The sequence below is a fragment of the Taeniopygia guttata genome, chromosome Z, assembly GCF_048771995.1.
Source record: "Taeniopygia guttata chromosome Z, bTaeGut7.mat, whole genome shotgun sequence".
Classification (NCBI taxonomy): domain Eukaryota; kingdom Metazoa; phylum Chordata; class Aves; order Passeriformes; family Estrildidae; genus Taeniopygia; species Taeniopygia guttata.
This window is the reverse complement of record NC_133063.1, coordinates 17,549,327-17,565,339: the sequence shown is the minus strand read 5'-3', so window position 1 is coordinate 17,565,339 and position 16,013 is coordinate 17,549,327. Positions and strand designations below refer to the sequence as shown.

Here is a 16,013-nt window from a genome sequence, read left to right as displayed (position 1 = left end):
TTAATAAGTTTCAGCATTTGTCTTTGAGCCCTGAGTCTTGTCATATTGAATTTTTCCACTGTTCACATCTATGTTCCTCTCTCATGCATTTCACTTGAATTCTTTCTCATATATTTTCACTCTTGTATAAAAAAATTGTTGCTGTTCTGTGAAATAAAATATCAAAAGACGAATGGACTGACGACAGACATCATTACCTATGAAGCTGAAAACAGCACCACAAAATGCAAAACAAGCAGAATTACCTTATTCTCAGGAATAAAGTGGGAAATAGTGAAGTGCATGAAGTGAGTGATGAAAGCCAGCAGACAGAAAGCAAGCAGTGTGAAAAACTGGACTATAGCCTTGGAAAGGCAAATTTAGGATGCTGCATATGTACTGGGATAGAAAAAAAGTTGTAAACCCAAACTTCTGATGCCTTCTTGCGCCTTAGGATTAAGGAATGATCAACCAGTGCCATCCAGGATGAAAAAGACATGTAACAGAGACTGCAGGTTAAGCTCTCAGAAAGTACAATTACCTTGTAATTGTTGGGGCTGACTGCCCAGAAGTACCAGACAAAAACACTGACGGGAAAGTTGACACCAAATCCATGAAGGGGTTACGCAGAAGAGGATGCCAACGAGCAACCACTAATTCAAATAATAGCAATTTTGGCAGATAATATGCCACTTCCATATACTGCAGTGATTCCTAAAGCATCACTGCCTTGACCTCTTGATTTTCATCTTCAGTTTGCCTCTTTGTGGGCTGAGTGTGAGTCACAACTCCAGAAGACAACATACTTCTTTCACACATCCCAGCCCCTCTGTGTTCTGGCACCTTCTCCAGTCCTCTTTTTTTGAGCATTACTTGCAGAAAGCCATTTCCTCTGCTGTTGTCATTGCTGGTCCAAAGCATATGACAGGGAACCAGCCAGAAGTCTGTCCTTACAACTGGCAGCGACAGCGTGCCTCAGTACTCACCACACCACTGAATTTTCACTGATCTTTCTGTGTGATTTGTAGTCTGACAATACTCACAGCACAATGTTACTCCTGAAAAGATTGCCATGATTTATGGTAATATATGGGACATATGATACACCTTTTTTCAGACTCTCAGTAGAATGAACGTATTTCGCCAAGTTTGGTCATGGAAAAAAACATTATTGTCTTTAGAGAAAAGGAGTAATTTTATATACTTTAAAGGATTAGAAATTTGATCTAATTTGAAATCTGAAAAATGTAGGCCATAGATGAGGTTGTTTTTGATATCATTCTATGCATATTTTTAGCTCACTTGTAAAATGAGCTGAAGTGAGTACAAAATTGAAATATGATTGTATTCTGATTGTCATCTTTAAATAGGTAATAATGGTAAGATACAGTGCCCTGACAGCATGTGCATAAAATGCACATGTTGCATTTTTAAATGCTCACTAGATGGCAACATTGCTTCTCATAAAACAGCTGCCGGGGTGTAGCCAGCAGCCCTGTAAAATTTTGACTGTCACGTTGGTAGAAAGAATATTAAAACATGTCCTGGAAAAAGAAGCAGAAGAACATTACACAGGACTATGAAAACATAATTTCTGTTTCACTGTGAGGTGGGTGGTGGCTTTGTAAAGGAAGCATAAACACAGATGCTATTGTCACCTTAGGTATGGGCTTTAATTAGTGAGCTCACTGCATTTTGAATGTGGCTTGGAGTGTCCCTTGAAATAGCATCTAATTGAGCAATACATGTTCAGTAAGCTGTCTGTTAACACTTGATCTGGCACAGGGAACAAACCCTGGAGATAAAGAGAAGGGTGTTAAGGAATGAGAAATGTATATCACATGGAGAAATGCTTCCAAAATCAAAGCACAGGTTTTTTTAAGGTATCAGTCTGGTGCCTATATGTATTTATATGTATATCCAACATTAAATCATGTGGACATCCATGAAGAGTATAGACATAGAGGAATAAACTAGTTTCTTCTTCAGTTAATTAGAAGATTTCTGCTGAAAGAAGAAAGGTATGGGACTGGCTTTCAAACAGATCTTCAGCAGAGGACTTCAGAATGTTTACAGGTGAAGATCTCCCTTCAAGGAGAAAGAGTGAAATAACTCCTCCTTGTACAATAATGCAGCAATGGAAATCAAATAACTTCACAGAGTATGGAACTGCGCACTGTGGTTCTTGAGATGAATGTATGAACCCAGCTAAATTACAACTAAATTACAAATGCACAGAATGTCATTTGTGGTTACCAAGAGGATTTAACATACCAGTCCTGAGTAAGTTTAAAACAAATTTAAGGCTTTCCTTTACTATCACTTTCCAGTCTCTGTGTCCAGGTTTAGAGAGCTGTGCCTTAAAATAAGGCTCCTCCAATCCACCTTAGGTATCTGTGCTAGGGAGTTGTTTCCCACCCTAAGATACATATAGCAGGGCAGGCTTAGAAGGACTGGGGAAAGGGAAGGTCAAACCTAAGCTCACCAACCTTACTATAATTTTGGTAGAAATGTAAGTTCTCCAAGCCATTGGGTACCTTCAAACAGGCCTGATGTTGATGAAATGTCATGTAAATATATGCAAACAACACTTTCATCTGTAATTATAGAGGCTGGGCTATGTGATCTCCTGTAACCTCTAGACGTGTCTTACTGACTACCAACAAATACACAGCTACAGGGCACCCTTAAGTTTAACTTGTAGGGAATGCTTAACCAATCTGTTTTTTCCATAACAGTTGGCTAATAATTTCATCTTGTCCTTAAGAAATCATAGGCTGGCAATCTCAATTGCAATTAAAGCAGGGAAGCCTTTCCACCAACTTTTACAGACCAAGATTGGAGCCACATATTTAGAGAGGAAAATGCAATATGCAGCTCAGTGGCAGATAATATTATGCACATATATTTAAACAAGGTAGTCTTTTAATTTCACCAAGTCTAAAAATAAACCTTTAATGCCTTCTAATTTAAAACCACACTTGGGAGCAAGCCATCAGGAACTGGAGCTCCCTTCTCACTTCAGAATTTCCCACTCACCAGCTGACCTCTGTGATTTGCTGTGTGAGAGAAAGTCATTCTGAAAATGACAAAATTCTTGCTTTTGATATGGCAAGCAAATTTCACCCTATGGTTTGAGCTCCCACTGCATCATTTCTGCCTTCCCAGTTATGTGGATGGCGCAGTGCTCATGGGAGAAACAGGATGATGCTGCCAAGTCCCTGGCAGCATGAGCCCTTGGGATGTGGGTCTCTCCCATGCTGGCAGCATCAGTGGCTGATGGAACACACCTGGATCATGCCACCCATGGACAGCAGGACAGGAAGTGACAGAGCCTGCCCAACTCATCTGGTCACTGCACCTCACTTATTTTGTGTTCTGCTCATCCAAATCTGCATTAAGTGCCCAATAAGATGCTTTGAGTTAAGGACAAAATATATCCCTTTAAAGAAAAGGGATCTGGACTGGAAATGCACTTGACAAGTTGAGGTTTTGCTCTTGTATGTGTATTTATGAGCTTTGGAGCAATGTCTTTATGCTTTGAATCTTTTTTTTTTTTTTTTTTTTTTTAAACAGGAAGTGGAATATTGATGAGGGCTGTGCCTAATGGGGAACTACCTGATTTTGTACAACTTCTCTCCATCATAAGCTCTGACAATTACATGAGAAATTTGTGACCATATCTGAAAATGCTTTTTGTTAAACTTAACCCTCTCTTCCATACGAGACATTGCCTATCCTGCTTCTCATACTTGTATCTAGGCCTACAAACTCATTTGGAGGAATATAATAATACCAAGTACGTGTGACAGAGCCCTGTATTACTTTAATCAGTCAGCATGTCTTTCTCCTACACCTATTTGCTAGCACAGTATATAGATACCAGTAAGCATGCAATACAAGAGAAGCTATATTTTCCTTGCCATGCCATTCTAATACTACATGTCAAAACAGTTGCTATGTAAAAAATTTTGCATTTCATAACTGCTAAGTTGAACAATTTCCATTTCCACTACACAGTCTTCTGTAGATGAATGTATGTTCATGAAAAAGAACACTTTCACATTCAAATTAAAGCATAGAACTGTTAAAGATCAAAGTAGCTCTAACCATTTAGATTACTTTTTGGTAGAACTAGAAAATTAACATGTGAAGAAGAGCATGTAAATGATGTGTAAATTATGTCACAGAGTATCTTAGAAAATATAATTTTTGTAACTGAATCAAACTGACAGGAAAAGGAAGACTTGTGACTTGGATTTTACAGAGAACTTACTGTTGGATAGCGAGCCGAATATAAATACTGAAGTAACATATGCAATTGCAGCAAGTATTTTAGTCAGGTGCAGCAGGGATCATTATAAGGACTTGTTTTGCAAGTATTTAACATTTTTGTAATAATCTGAAAGAGAATGTTCATAGCACACTATTTAACTTGAGACAAGTCTAAACTGAAAGAAGTCACAAAGCATCAATGAAGACTGAGACATAATGTGACAGAATTTAAAGAAGTAGAAAAATAAGAAAGAGAAAATAAGATTCAAACTTGGAAATGTACAGTCAACTATATCTTAATTAAAAAATGCCCTACAAAGGAGAGAAGTGAGTTCGAAACAAACAAAGCATTAACACCAAAGGCGTAAGTGAATTAGATTTTGGTTGACATGTAATGCAGAAATTGCACAGACTATTTTGTTCTGAGTGCTTGTGAAGAAGTCTGCTCCTTAGAGAGCTTATAGAATCTTCTAGGAACTCAAGGATAAAAGAAGTTCCCAAACATTCATTCATAAGGAAAAAAATATGATGGTTGCACTCAAGATCAGGCAAGTGGCAGATGAGGTTGTGTAAGGGCAGAAGGAAGATAAGACTGGAAATTACTACCTGGCAGAAAATCATCAGTACAGGAAAGAATCATGATCTGGGATACTTAGTGGTTCTATAGATCACTAGACATGTTGGTATAAAGAAATTTCTATCACCCACAAGGATCAATGCAGCATAGCTTTTCTGTCTCCTATATATTCTGTATGATTTCATCTAACAGTTAAAAGTAGCAATGTCTATTTAGAATAAGTTGAGTTTATTCCTAAATGTCACTGGGGTGAGATGCAACTCTGCAGTGAAATTTAAGCACACTATGAAATATGAAATCAGTACATCCCAGGACTGCAAGATTGCAGCTCTACAGATGGTCCAACAATCCACAGCAGCATTAAGAGACATCTTCTACTTATATTTAAACACTGAAAATATCATTTGCCTGTGCATTAATCCAAATATTTTATGGTGCATGTCTTCCAGTTGTGTCAGCTGATTTGTTATACTACATTATCTCTCACTATCTCCCTCACCTCTCTGCTGTAGGTGCCACAAATGACAGACCGCAGTATTTGTGTAAAATCATAGCAATTTAGGAGCCCTAGCTTCAATTTTAAAAGGAAAAGAGGTAAATCCCAGAGCCTCTGAATTTTGCTGTCAGCTCAGAGACAGGCCATTTGCTATGTAGTGCTCTTTCTGCTCTGGGTTTTTTCCTGCTTTGTGTGCTTCAGAAGAGGATGAAAAACTTGGAAATGTGGGATGGATTTAGGGCAGGATGGTTTAGAGCTAGGGAAGAAAAAAAAGTGGGTGAAAAACTAAGAATGATGCATTATTTCTAAGTGAACCTGCAAGAGATAAAAGTTATCTTGATTTAAGTTAAAAAGATAAAACTTTGATTGTCTGAAGTCAAAAGGTCCCATTGACTTCAGGGCGATTCTTTGGCCACTAAGGATATAGTCCTGTGGCCATATTCTGTCTTTGCACTCATTTCTGTAACTGAGCACAAACCCAAATTCATGGACTATCAGAACTCTGCATTTCTGGACCTCCCCTGAGTCTCTCTAGAAACACTTCCCTTTGGTACTAGGTGTGCAGGGAAACAGCTCTTAAGGACTGTTTAAATTGCCTCAGCTGGCTTGCAGCAGGGTGATCCACTGTTGCAGGACTGAGGCATGCACAAGCCACATGTGAGTAATATTCATATGGCCATGAGAGCTGAGGGAGCAGATGTTCATCTCCAATCCTACACTGTGGGTGTATAGTTCTACTGGACAGTGACCTAGGCCAAATATGATAATAAAACAGGTCTTAATAAACAGAGTGCCAGAAAAGTTTAGTTTTCTCCTTGACAGTTTGCGACTAAAGCACAAAATACGTTATAGAACTACCTACACATGAGCACGCAAGGGCAGAAAACATGCTATCAATTTTAGCCATAACTTAATTTTTTCACCAGACAGCAGCTACTATATATCCCACTACTGTAATCTATATTGAGTAGGTCTGAGCACAGTCACACATTTACAGATCTCAGTACATCCATATACATGAGACAGCAAAGTTAGGCCAGAACTATAGGGCTTTTTCATTATTTGAAATGAATTAATTTGTTAAGAGTGCTCTTGAAGATGACTTTTTACCTTCTTTTTTTTTTTTTTTTAATTATTAAATTCAATTAACTAAGTGTTACCCTTTGATTAAGTTCTCAGCCACAACTGATTCAGCATATTTCACTTCTTCAGGTACCTGATTAGGATGCCAATCTTTGTTCATGTTATTTCTTTGTAATGGAACTAGTACTTCCAGTGGCTTTGGTGAAATACAACTGAAGCATTAGATGAATAGAAATCCTCCTTAGACAAAAATCACTGTTAGTCATTGAGTTTCTAACAGTCTCACCTTATAGTGAGGTCTCTGTCAGGCGTCAAAAATGAAAGCAAGGGACAGGCTCTCCAAGGCCTTCAGGCAGAGAAGGAGGGAGAGCCACAGAAATACATTCAGAGTTTGAGCACGTTATGAATTTAGTGAGCTTGCCCTGCATTGACATCTGTGCAGCCAAAGTAGGAACTGGTACTTTTTCACAGTAAGTACCCTAGAATTAGCTGCCATGGGGATTCTGGGTGTTGACAAGAATATGGATGGTTGGCTGAAGAGATCATTTAACCCTGCCAGTAATGAGCTCATTTGAAACAAGCCCCTTTCTAATTATCACTTGGTTATGATTGATTCATCACCTGCTTTGATGCTCCTATTTAATAAACAGAAATGAACTGTTGGGTTTAAGAACTGCATAAATTTCAGTAAAAACAGAGCTGCCTTAATGTTATGTCAATTAGTTCCAGACTGGTTTTCTTTCCCATACTCTCCGTATGTGTGTGCATACATACGTGTAAACATGTAACTATTGTGTACCTGTGTATGGAATGCCTGTATGACGTTTTAATGAAGACAGCACTGGAGCTTAGTTTATAGATACACATTGCACTACAGGAATGAGAATTTTCCTTACCGATTTCACTCATGGATATCCCTGGAGCTAACTGCCCGTTGTTGAAAGAGCTATAGGTAAACAAGTTTGGTACAGAGGTGAGGTCATAGATAGGTTCCTGCTTTATCTGTTTGATTCCAGTCATGTCTAACCCAGACTGGTCTGGGGAGGGCTGGGCAGAATCCACATTGTAATAGCCCTCAGACTTCGGCAGATCGATGACATGCCCGTTGGAGTAGGTGCTGCCAGTTTCGTTATTCAGATTGTTCAAGCCATTGCTGATGCTGTTGCTGTAAACCCTGGTGAGAGCTTCTGCCTCACCATTCTGCTGCTGCCGCTGCTCCTGAAGTCGCTGCTGGTGCTTCTGCACTTCAGCGTACAAGCTATCCCTCTGCTTTTTGGACATTCTTCCAAATTTAACAGCTGAAAAGCAAAGCACAATGGTAACCATTGTTGTCTTTAAATTTTTCTCGATTCTCCTCAACCCCTCTTGATTCTGGTATTAGCTTTCAGGGTAAATTTCCTGTGGAAACACCTTTTTCTGTGGAAATGAGAAAGGATGTAAAGCTTTATATCACATACATCTCATAAACGAAAAAATATTGCGTACTTGAATTTACCTGGTGACAACAATGACTCCTATTTGACAGGATGGCCTCAGTCAAGCAATTTGCTTCCCACTATGAATGTTAAAAAGACCATGCATCCTTTTATATCTCTATGTTCATTGAACAACTACCCAGAGCTGTATGAATTGTGCAGTCTATAAATTCATATCTGTAACGACGTATATTTGTATTCCACGGACAGATTCAGGCGAGATCTCTTTGGTTGCTCTTGGGGGATGAGGTTTATTCAGGATACATTGTGACCCTGCCTCGAGCTGCTATACACAGCACGTGGCTGGGCCTCGGGTGATGCGGGAGGGGAGAGACAGAGAGGAGAGCAGGGACTCCCGGAGGACTCTCCAGGAGGAGAAGGGAAGATCCAAGAGAGCGTCCAGCCCCCCGGAGACCCCTTATCAAGGGGCACTCCAAGGTGGGCTGGAACAGGACCTGGGCCAATGGGGTCACAGGCACCTGATGGTTCAGGGGAGGGTTACAGATGTGGGGTGAACCATACATTCTGGGGGGTGAGATGGAACAGTCCATTTGGCTTTTGGACCCCGCTGTAGGTGAGGGTAATTGTCCAGCCAGTAGGGGGCGTTATATTCGTCCTGGCTGTACTATTGTGGTTCTTAATCATATTTATCTACCCTTCCCAACACATATCCATTTACTAACTCTCCGCACACCTTTACACAGTACACTAGCAAGATTAATATTCTGTGAATACAAGCCCTAAAGCCGTATTATCACATCCTTTAAATGGGGGGGTGTTATCTTCCTACTTTAAAAAAAAGATCTTACAGGTTAGAATCTAGAAAGTAAACAGCAAAGTAAACAAAGTCTTAGGGATTTATGCCATCTCCATTTTAATAATCTTCGTGCACAAATCCATACACTCATTCTGATGAGAAAGGGAGGAAAATAAAAGAGGGCAAACCATTTTCCCCAGAAACAGGGTACATTACATTAAGATTAAAATTTTCAAAGGTGACAGGCTGATTGCTGTGGAACTAGGAGGAGTAAATTCACAGCCTGTATATACAGTACATCACAGCTGATTATCACTCTCCACCCCCCTCTCTCTTTAAATTCTGGTCTTTTACTGGGCTAGATCTTGGGATCTTAGAGCAGAGGCAGCTGTTGATTGTGCTTTAAAACAATTGAGAGATCTATTTAGCAGAATTCGTCAGAACAGGTCAGGGGACATAGCTCCAGAAATATAGACTTTTATGTATTATGAGGTGTGTTTTCTGTGTATTTCCAGCCCATCTGAAATTTGGATCAATTCAGAATCATATTTATTAGCACATGACTCTCATTTAGCCTTTGAGAAGAGTTTGAACCTGTATGTGTATAAATATGAAATTCTTCAATCAGGAAAAAGAAATGTAGAGTATATTATGAAAATACAATGCCACCACACCACCAGAACAACAAGGTGCTTTGATTTATCTTCACTTTTTTTTTTTCTTTTTTTTTTTTTGTACACCAAGATGGTTTTTTTTCTTATTACTAACGTCAGTTGTTTAGCTGCAGCCCTACACTCAGGCTAAAAGCTACAACACACAAACTCAGCCTGCCCCTGGAATCAGTTCATGGTATGCTGCATACCTTTATGGACAACATACAATGACTGTATTTTAAATAATTTTGAATAATGCAACTGTGTATTTTCTTCAAATTTAGGGCCTCAGCAATAAACCCAATGTTTATCCTCATTATATATTCATTAATTGGATTCTCCAGCTGCTGTCAATTAGCATCCTGCCTCTGCATGATACAAATGCACTTATTACATGGCTGAGAGGTAAAAATCAAATAAAAGCTTTCTGTCAAAAAATTCACACAGCCAATTTTAAATTTGCAAGAGCTCTTAATATTCTTAATCCTAAATAATCATAAAGGCCCTTACATCAACTATGGGAGAACAAAGTGATGCTGTTGGAAGAATCACTCATTTTGTCTCTCTGCAGTGGTCTCTGAATTACTGGTTGGGAAGACGGCACTGTCAGTCACATTAAAATGCCCCGTCATACCTTAAATCAGTGGAAGATACTACTTTCAGAAGTATCAATTTAACGTGCTGTTAAATTGTTGAAATCTTACTTCTTTAATCACCATGAAGAATTAGGAGCTAAGGTGTCAAGTAAACTGGATGGTAGGACCAAAAAGAATTCATGGATTAAAGGCCCTTCCCAGGTTGGTGGGACTGGTAAACAAGTAACTTCAGTAGGATATAAAACTGAGGGTTTAGATGGTCTGGACCATCTAAATAAATACTTTTTCATATAACTTCTCCAACAATAACTCAATTTAAAAATACACATTTTGTGTCAACCTTTTAAGAGAGCAAATTGCTTCAAAGAAAATGAAATTAACATAAACTGCTTAAAAAAGTTAGAACATTTCCCTCTAATACTTTCTCACTATATAAAATATGTTTTTGAGCTGGATACCCCCTGCACAAGGAGTAGTTCCCAGGGCATGTCAGCTGTGGGCAGCCTTGCCCAAGCCACCCATTGCCTACAGCTTTGGTGTGATGCATCTTCTCAGCCTGCTGATATAAGCTGATCACATTACAGTTTGAAAGGTGGAGCAGAGCTTTACAAGGAGCACATGATCCTGAGATGGCATAGACTGTGGAGCTTTCCACTGCTATAGGATCCATTTTCAGTGCCGAATTAGGAAACATCCTTTTATAGATCATTCTATAGTCTGGACAGGAGGCAATGTGCAAGTAAAAGACATGGGGTTTCTTCAAATGCAAAATATTTGGTCAAGTGCATGGAATAAAACAAACAGAAACACCTAATGCTACCAAGGTGCAAATTTGTGTAGAGTTATGCCTCCTTACTACGAGATCTTTAGAGATCTCAGGGAAATGGATGCTTTCACACATCAGTGTTAAATGTTAAGATAAATGATGATGTTTAATGTAATACTTAATATAAACCCACCTCTCCAGAGGTGACCTTTTTTGTGCTTTTTGTGCTTTTGATTAGAATAATATATTTAACTTCTGACTCCTTCTGCTCTAAACTAATTCTGCACTCCGTTTTGTGATTTTCCCCACCCCTCTCCATGGAAATAGCCTTCTTTGTTAACCAGATGGCAAAGATCATCTCACAGCACACGCATTACAAAGCACAGAGCTTCACCTCTCTCTTTTTGCAGAAATCTGCAGGGAGTTTAAGTAAGTCAGCAGTGAAGAAAAGTTTCAAAGGGCTTAGATGTGAAGCACAGATTTGACTCCTTACCATCTCGAGACATTCCCAGGGCAAGACATTTCTGCAGTCGGCAGTGTTGGCAACGATTTCTGTTGGTTCTGTCAATTAAACAGTTTCTTTGTCTTGGACAGGAATAGGATGCATTGTTCTGCTGACTCCTCCGAAAGAATCCCTTGGAGCAAGAGAGCAGGAAAACCCCAGTATTATCATGAGTGTATTTATGTGCGCGAGCATGCATGCAGACAGACACACACACACAGAGCAGCATGCAAAAAAACTACAGCAAACCCCTATTTAGGGCACTGCTACTTTTGCTGTGGCTCTGCACCTATGTTGGTATTTTATTAAAGAGCATTTAATTATAATAAGGAGAACTGTGTATTATGTAAAGAATATAATTCTGCTTTGTTAAAACTGAAATTATGTTACAGAATGCATTTTTACTGTGCAATAATGACACCGTATCATCTAATACTTGCTCTTAATAGAGGGAAAACTTGTCAGCATTTGTAAGAGATGAGTTCAAAGTACTTGTTTTGACATTTCTCCCTTTAATGAAGAGACTAACTGTAACTGTAGAGGTAACTGTTCCTGGGTACACATAGCATGAGGAGCTGAAGTCTGTTGTTCACTTTAACTTGGAAAATGTTGATCTGATCTGGAGAGGCATATGATTCAAGAGTGAAGTAATTAAAATTCAGTCTTCACAAAAGCACTAGGATATAATGACTGTATCAAGTAAAGGCAACACACAAAGGAGACAACAACACCTTTAGGTACTATCATGAGAATGTAATGGCCTTTTCCAAGGGCTGTTTGTCTAGAGATCTGAGGGCTAGAGGGGAAGTATACACACCTAGATCCTTATGAGCTTCCAGCTGCTATGAGGTAGTGCCAAGAGCAGCACCGAAATGTACTGTTATGGTAGAAGTGACATGAAGCAGCTGAGGTGACATGAAGAATGAAACGGGGGGGAGGGGAAAAGAAACAAAAATAAATAGATCTATACCAAATAAATTAAAAAAAAATAAAAAAAGATCAGGAGCATCTGCATGTCCAGAGGGAAAAAAAAAAAAAAAAAAAGGTAGACAACTCCCCTAACCAGTTTGGAAACTTTAAATGCAAACAGCTGCAGGTTGTGGTGGGAAAGTTGAAGGATAGCCTGGCCACTGGCTATGAGTAGTAAATCAGCAGGAGTATCATTACTGCAGTTACACCAGTCACCAGAAGTGACCCCAAAGTGCTTGTGCCCTTCTGGGGTAGCTTGCAAACACCTTGGAATGAAGCCAGAAAGCAACAGCTGACTTCATCAGGAAAATGATGAAAAATATCAGGAAAAAATAGTGTATCTCTGCATAGGCTGATGGAGGCTAATACTGAGCAATGGACAAAGTCACAAGGTGACAGCACTACAGGAGGCTTCAGCTCACTTGCTACAGCTTATGCATGAATTCTCACTCAGGTCCTGGCGGGCTGAATAAGGGGGGTGTGGGGTGTCAGTAACAGTGACAGGCATGGAGTTCCACCAAAGACACTGCCACTGCTACTTCTTGAAGTTGATCCATTTGAACTGGGTCAAGCTTGTTCTATCAGTGATTATAGTGTACCTAAAATATAAATTGAATTTTATGATTCATACTTTCCAGAAAATAGATATCCTTTGGGGAAACTCTCAGAAAAATTCTGGTGGAAACTTAATGGATCTTAGCTGTCCAAAATTTTCCTGATATGGTAGAGCTGCCTTTAATTTAAGACTAAATGGATACTAGTTGCAGATGTCCTTGCTGAACTTTACAGCCAGTCTTGGTTTTGACTTGGGTTTTCTGTTTTAACTTTTATATTTTAGCAGAATCTATGGATTTCTGAGAAAAAAATAATTCAGTAATGTTAAAAAACCACACTCCACCATTTAGCATTGACAGCACTTTCTCCTACAGTACTTTTTGTTCCCTTTAAGGTTGATCTTATCTCAGAGGAATTTGTTTCATCTTTGCCCTCCTTAGGAAAAAAGGACCATATTATGTATTAAGGGTTACATAAGAGAATTAATTTACAACAGGTAATTAATTTTTCTGAGGAGAATTTTATGTTCTCATTCTCCTGCATAATATCTAAATGTTGTCTTATAAAATAGATATAATCCTTTCATTTTATATTTATGGTATCTTTATATAGATTTGGCTACATTATTTTACATTGGAAAAATTCCTTTTTTTATTAAGGAAGATGTATTTCATAACTGAGGAGCTAAAGAGTTAAAGACAGATTTCCCAGTACTTCCAACATGGACAACAAGCCTTTGAATAGATCACTTCATCCACCACCCACAACCAGTCTGAGAAAGGAAATCACTGAATGAACTACTTTCTAATTCATGACAAAGCACTGGTGGAAACTTTGCTCTGGGGGGAGGCACAAGAAATGATAAAAGGTTTCTTAGTGAGGAAGCAGTCACAGAGATAGATGTGATGAAAACTTATCTCCAGGTTTCACCCTTTCTGTAAGAATAGTGTCAGACTTACCCAGGTCCACTGCACATGCACATTCAGCATAAGGTAGGCATGCATACAAACCAACAGCAGTATTTCAGATGACCCTTAAGCACTTAGAATATGGATCTGCTGCAGTGCAGCTAACGTAGCAACACTGAGTTAAAGGATCTTCTGCTCCTTGAAGTTTGTAGCACTGCCACTGGCACTGCAATTTTTGGATGCAGCATCCTGAAATGCTCTGGCTGTCTGGTGCCTGGCTCAACATGTGTGCATACTTGTGGAATGATTCCACGCCCTTCTTCCACTAATGGCCTCTATTCTTAATCATTTCAGGTTTCCAACAAACTGAGACAAAAAGAGCCAGAAATGACCAGTATGCAGGCTGAGTGAATAGCTATTTAAATGCTGGGCACTTAAATGGATAGCAGAGCTGCACTGCCAGAAACAGTGCTTACCTTAACAGGGAGTTCTGACAGACTGGGATGCCTCCCAGTGGAACTGACATGAAAAACTGACACCTTTTTTTTCGCACAGGCTCACAAACAAGATTAGACTAATTGATCTGATACAGCAAAACTGGCACAAACCCAATAGGGTTAAAATTTATAAGTGGAAGAGAATCTCTTTATCTCAATAAGCAGTCTATTCACAGAGCATAGTGGTATCATCTCCTCTTGAGGCACACACAAGGGCCAGCATTAACCCTAATTACTTCTATGGAAGACTATACTCCTAGACAGTCTGTGGACTCTGAGTACTGGGAGAAGATGTTCTTATTCTGCTTAAAGTAATTTCCATCTGTAGCTTTTGTGCCAGTTTTGAAATATCAGATCAATTAGTTTAATCATGTTTCATGTGATCATCAAAAGAAGATGCTTATTTCTAGGCCAATGTCACAGTAAGACAAAGACACACTGCAAATTGTTCTGCTTGCAATTGTCAATGTTCCTTAAAAAACCTCAGTCTTTACCAGTATATTGGTTCTCAATGTACTGGCATTAAAGTATTTCTTTTGCAGATGGGTGCACTCAAATTTTCAGATTTTTCAGCTGTTCTAATACTTTGTAAAGCATTAGGTACAGCTTGTGATTTCACACTGCAAATAGGCACCCGTTTTCAAACATCCTAGATTGTCTTCTGTGTGTCTCCACATAGAAGAAATCAGAGATGCTGCCTCTCTATCTTTGCAAATTTCCATTTAAAATTTAAATGGAAATACCATCATGTAGTATGAAACTCTGGTTTGTTGTGAGCAATAATGTAATTCCCTAGATAATAAAGCCGCAGACAATTTTTAAAATTGAAAATTGAAGCCTTTCTTCTCTTTGCTTGGGTCTGATTTGTGTTATTTGAACTAATGCCTGAAAGAATATGTTGATATGTCTAAACAGCAAGTCTATGCACTTCCCCCCCCCACCCCTTTTTTTAACCTCCAATTCCCAGCAACTACTCCCGCACTAATGCCTTTAAGGAAGAAGACAAAGAATCCTTTTACACTGTTCATAACGTAAGGCATTCTTTCTCTTTAAGATTACAATTTGGTCTGCATATTGTGCAAAAGGAGATAAAAAAGGACCAAGTCACACCTGTAAGCTCTTAAAAAAGGCTGACCAGCAGTAACATGCCAGCTGTAATGCTACCATGGGTTTTATAGGAAACCAGGTAAGAAATCCACTTCTTTCAAAGCTGATTTAAGGTAGATCAGGTGTGACTTACAGCTGCTGGCCTCTGTTGGTGTCAGCACTTACACTGCACCAGATGTAATTCATTCATGTTTCAGACAAGGATGTAACTCTAAAGACTATTTGATAAAATGGAAAGCAATTGGGAAATTGGACATGAAATGCATCTTTATCATCAGGAGGCTCTACAGCCTTTGGCACCACTTGTTTGAAAGCTTGTAAGACTGTATCATTGTACAGAGGTGCCTGAGGCTAATGCAAATGATGATGACTATGTTTTATTAAAATCTCATACCTTGCAGCCTTCACATGTGATGACTCCATAGTGTATTCCAGAGGATTTATCACCACAAATTTTGCATGGTATCACTTCAATTTGTGCTGAAAGAGAAAACAAGACAGATATTTTGGGTATATAATATTTAATTTCTTTTTTTCTCAAAATGAAATCTTTAGAAATAGAGAGTATATAACCAGTTGAACCCCAAAAATACAAAAATGCTTTGTATTGTATGTCTGTTTCTGAATGTTTTCATTTGGCAGATTTTAAATGCTTCACATTATGTAGCTTCTGCCACATCCCACAAAACTCTTCAACATTTTAAAATGTCTCACAATTAGTAAGTTTCTTTTCATAGTCCTTTTTTTAAAGTTCGTTTTTTCACTGGTTAATTTTATAATTATTACTGCTAATGACAGTCATTAGGGGCCCTAAACAA

At 38.8% G+C, this 16,013-nt stretch overlaps 1 protein-coding gene across 1 annotated transcript in view; it reads right to left on the bottom strand.

Annotated features, from left to right (window-relative positions):
* RORB (RAR related orphan receptor B) overlaps positions 1-16,013 on the bottom strand; it is a 138,446-nt gene that overhangs the window by 26,524 nt on the left and 95,909 nt on the right. Inside the window, exons 2-4 of the mRNA XM_012577416.5 lie at positions 15,590-15,675; positions 11,151-11,292; positions 7,307-7,708 (exon numbers count right to left, since the gene is read on the bottom strand). Coding sequence (XP_012432870.3) covers positions 7,307-7,708; positions 11,151-11,292; positions 15,590-15,675 — 630 coding nt within the window. The remainder of the gene's footprint in view (positions 1-7,306; positions 7,709-11,150; positions 11,293-15,589; positions 15,676-16,013) is intronic.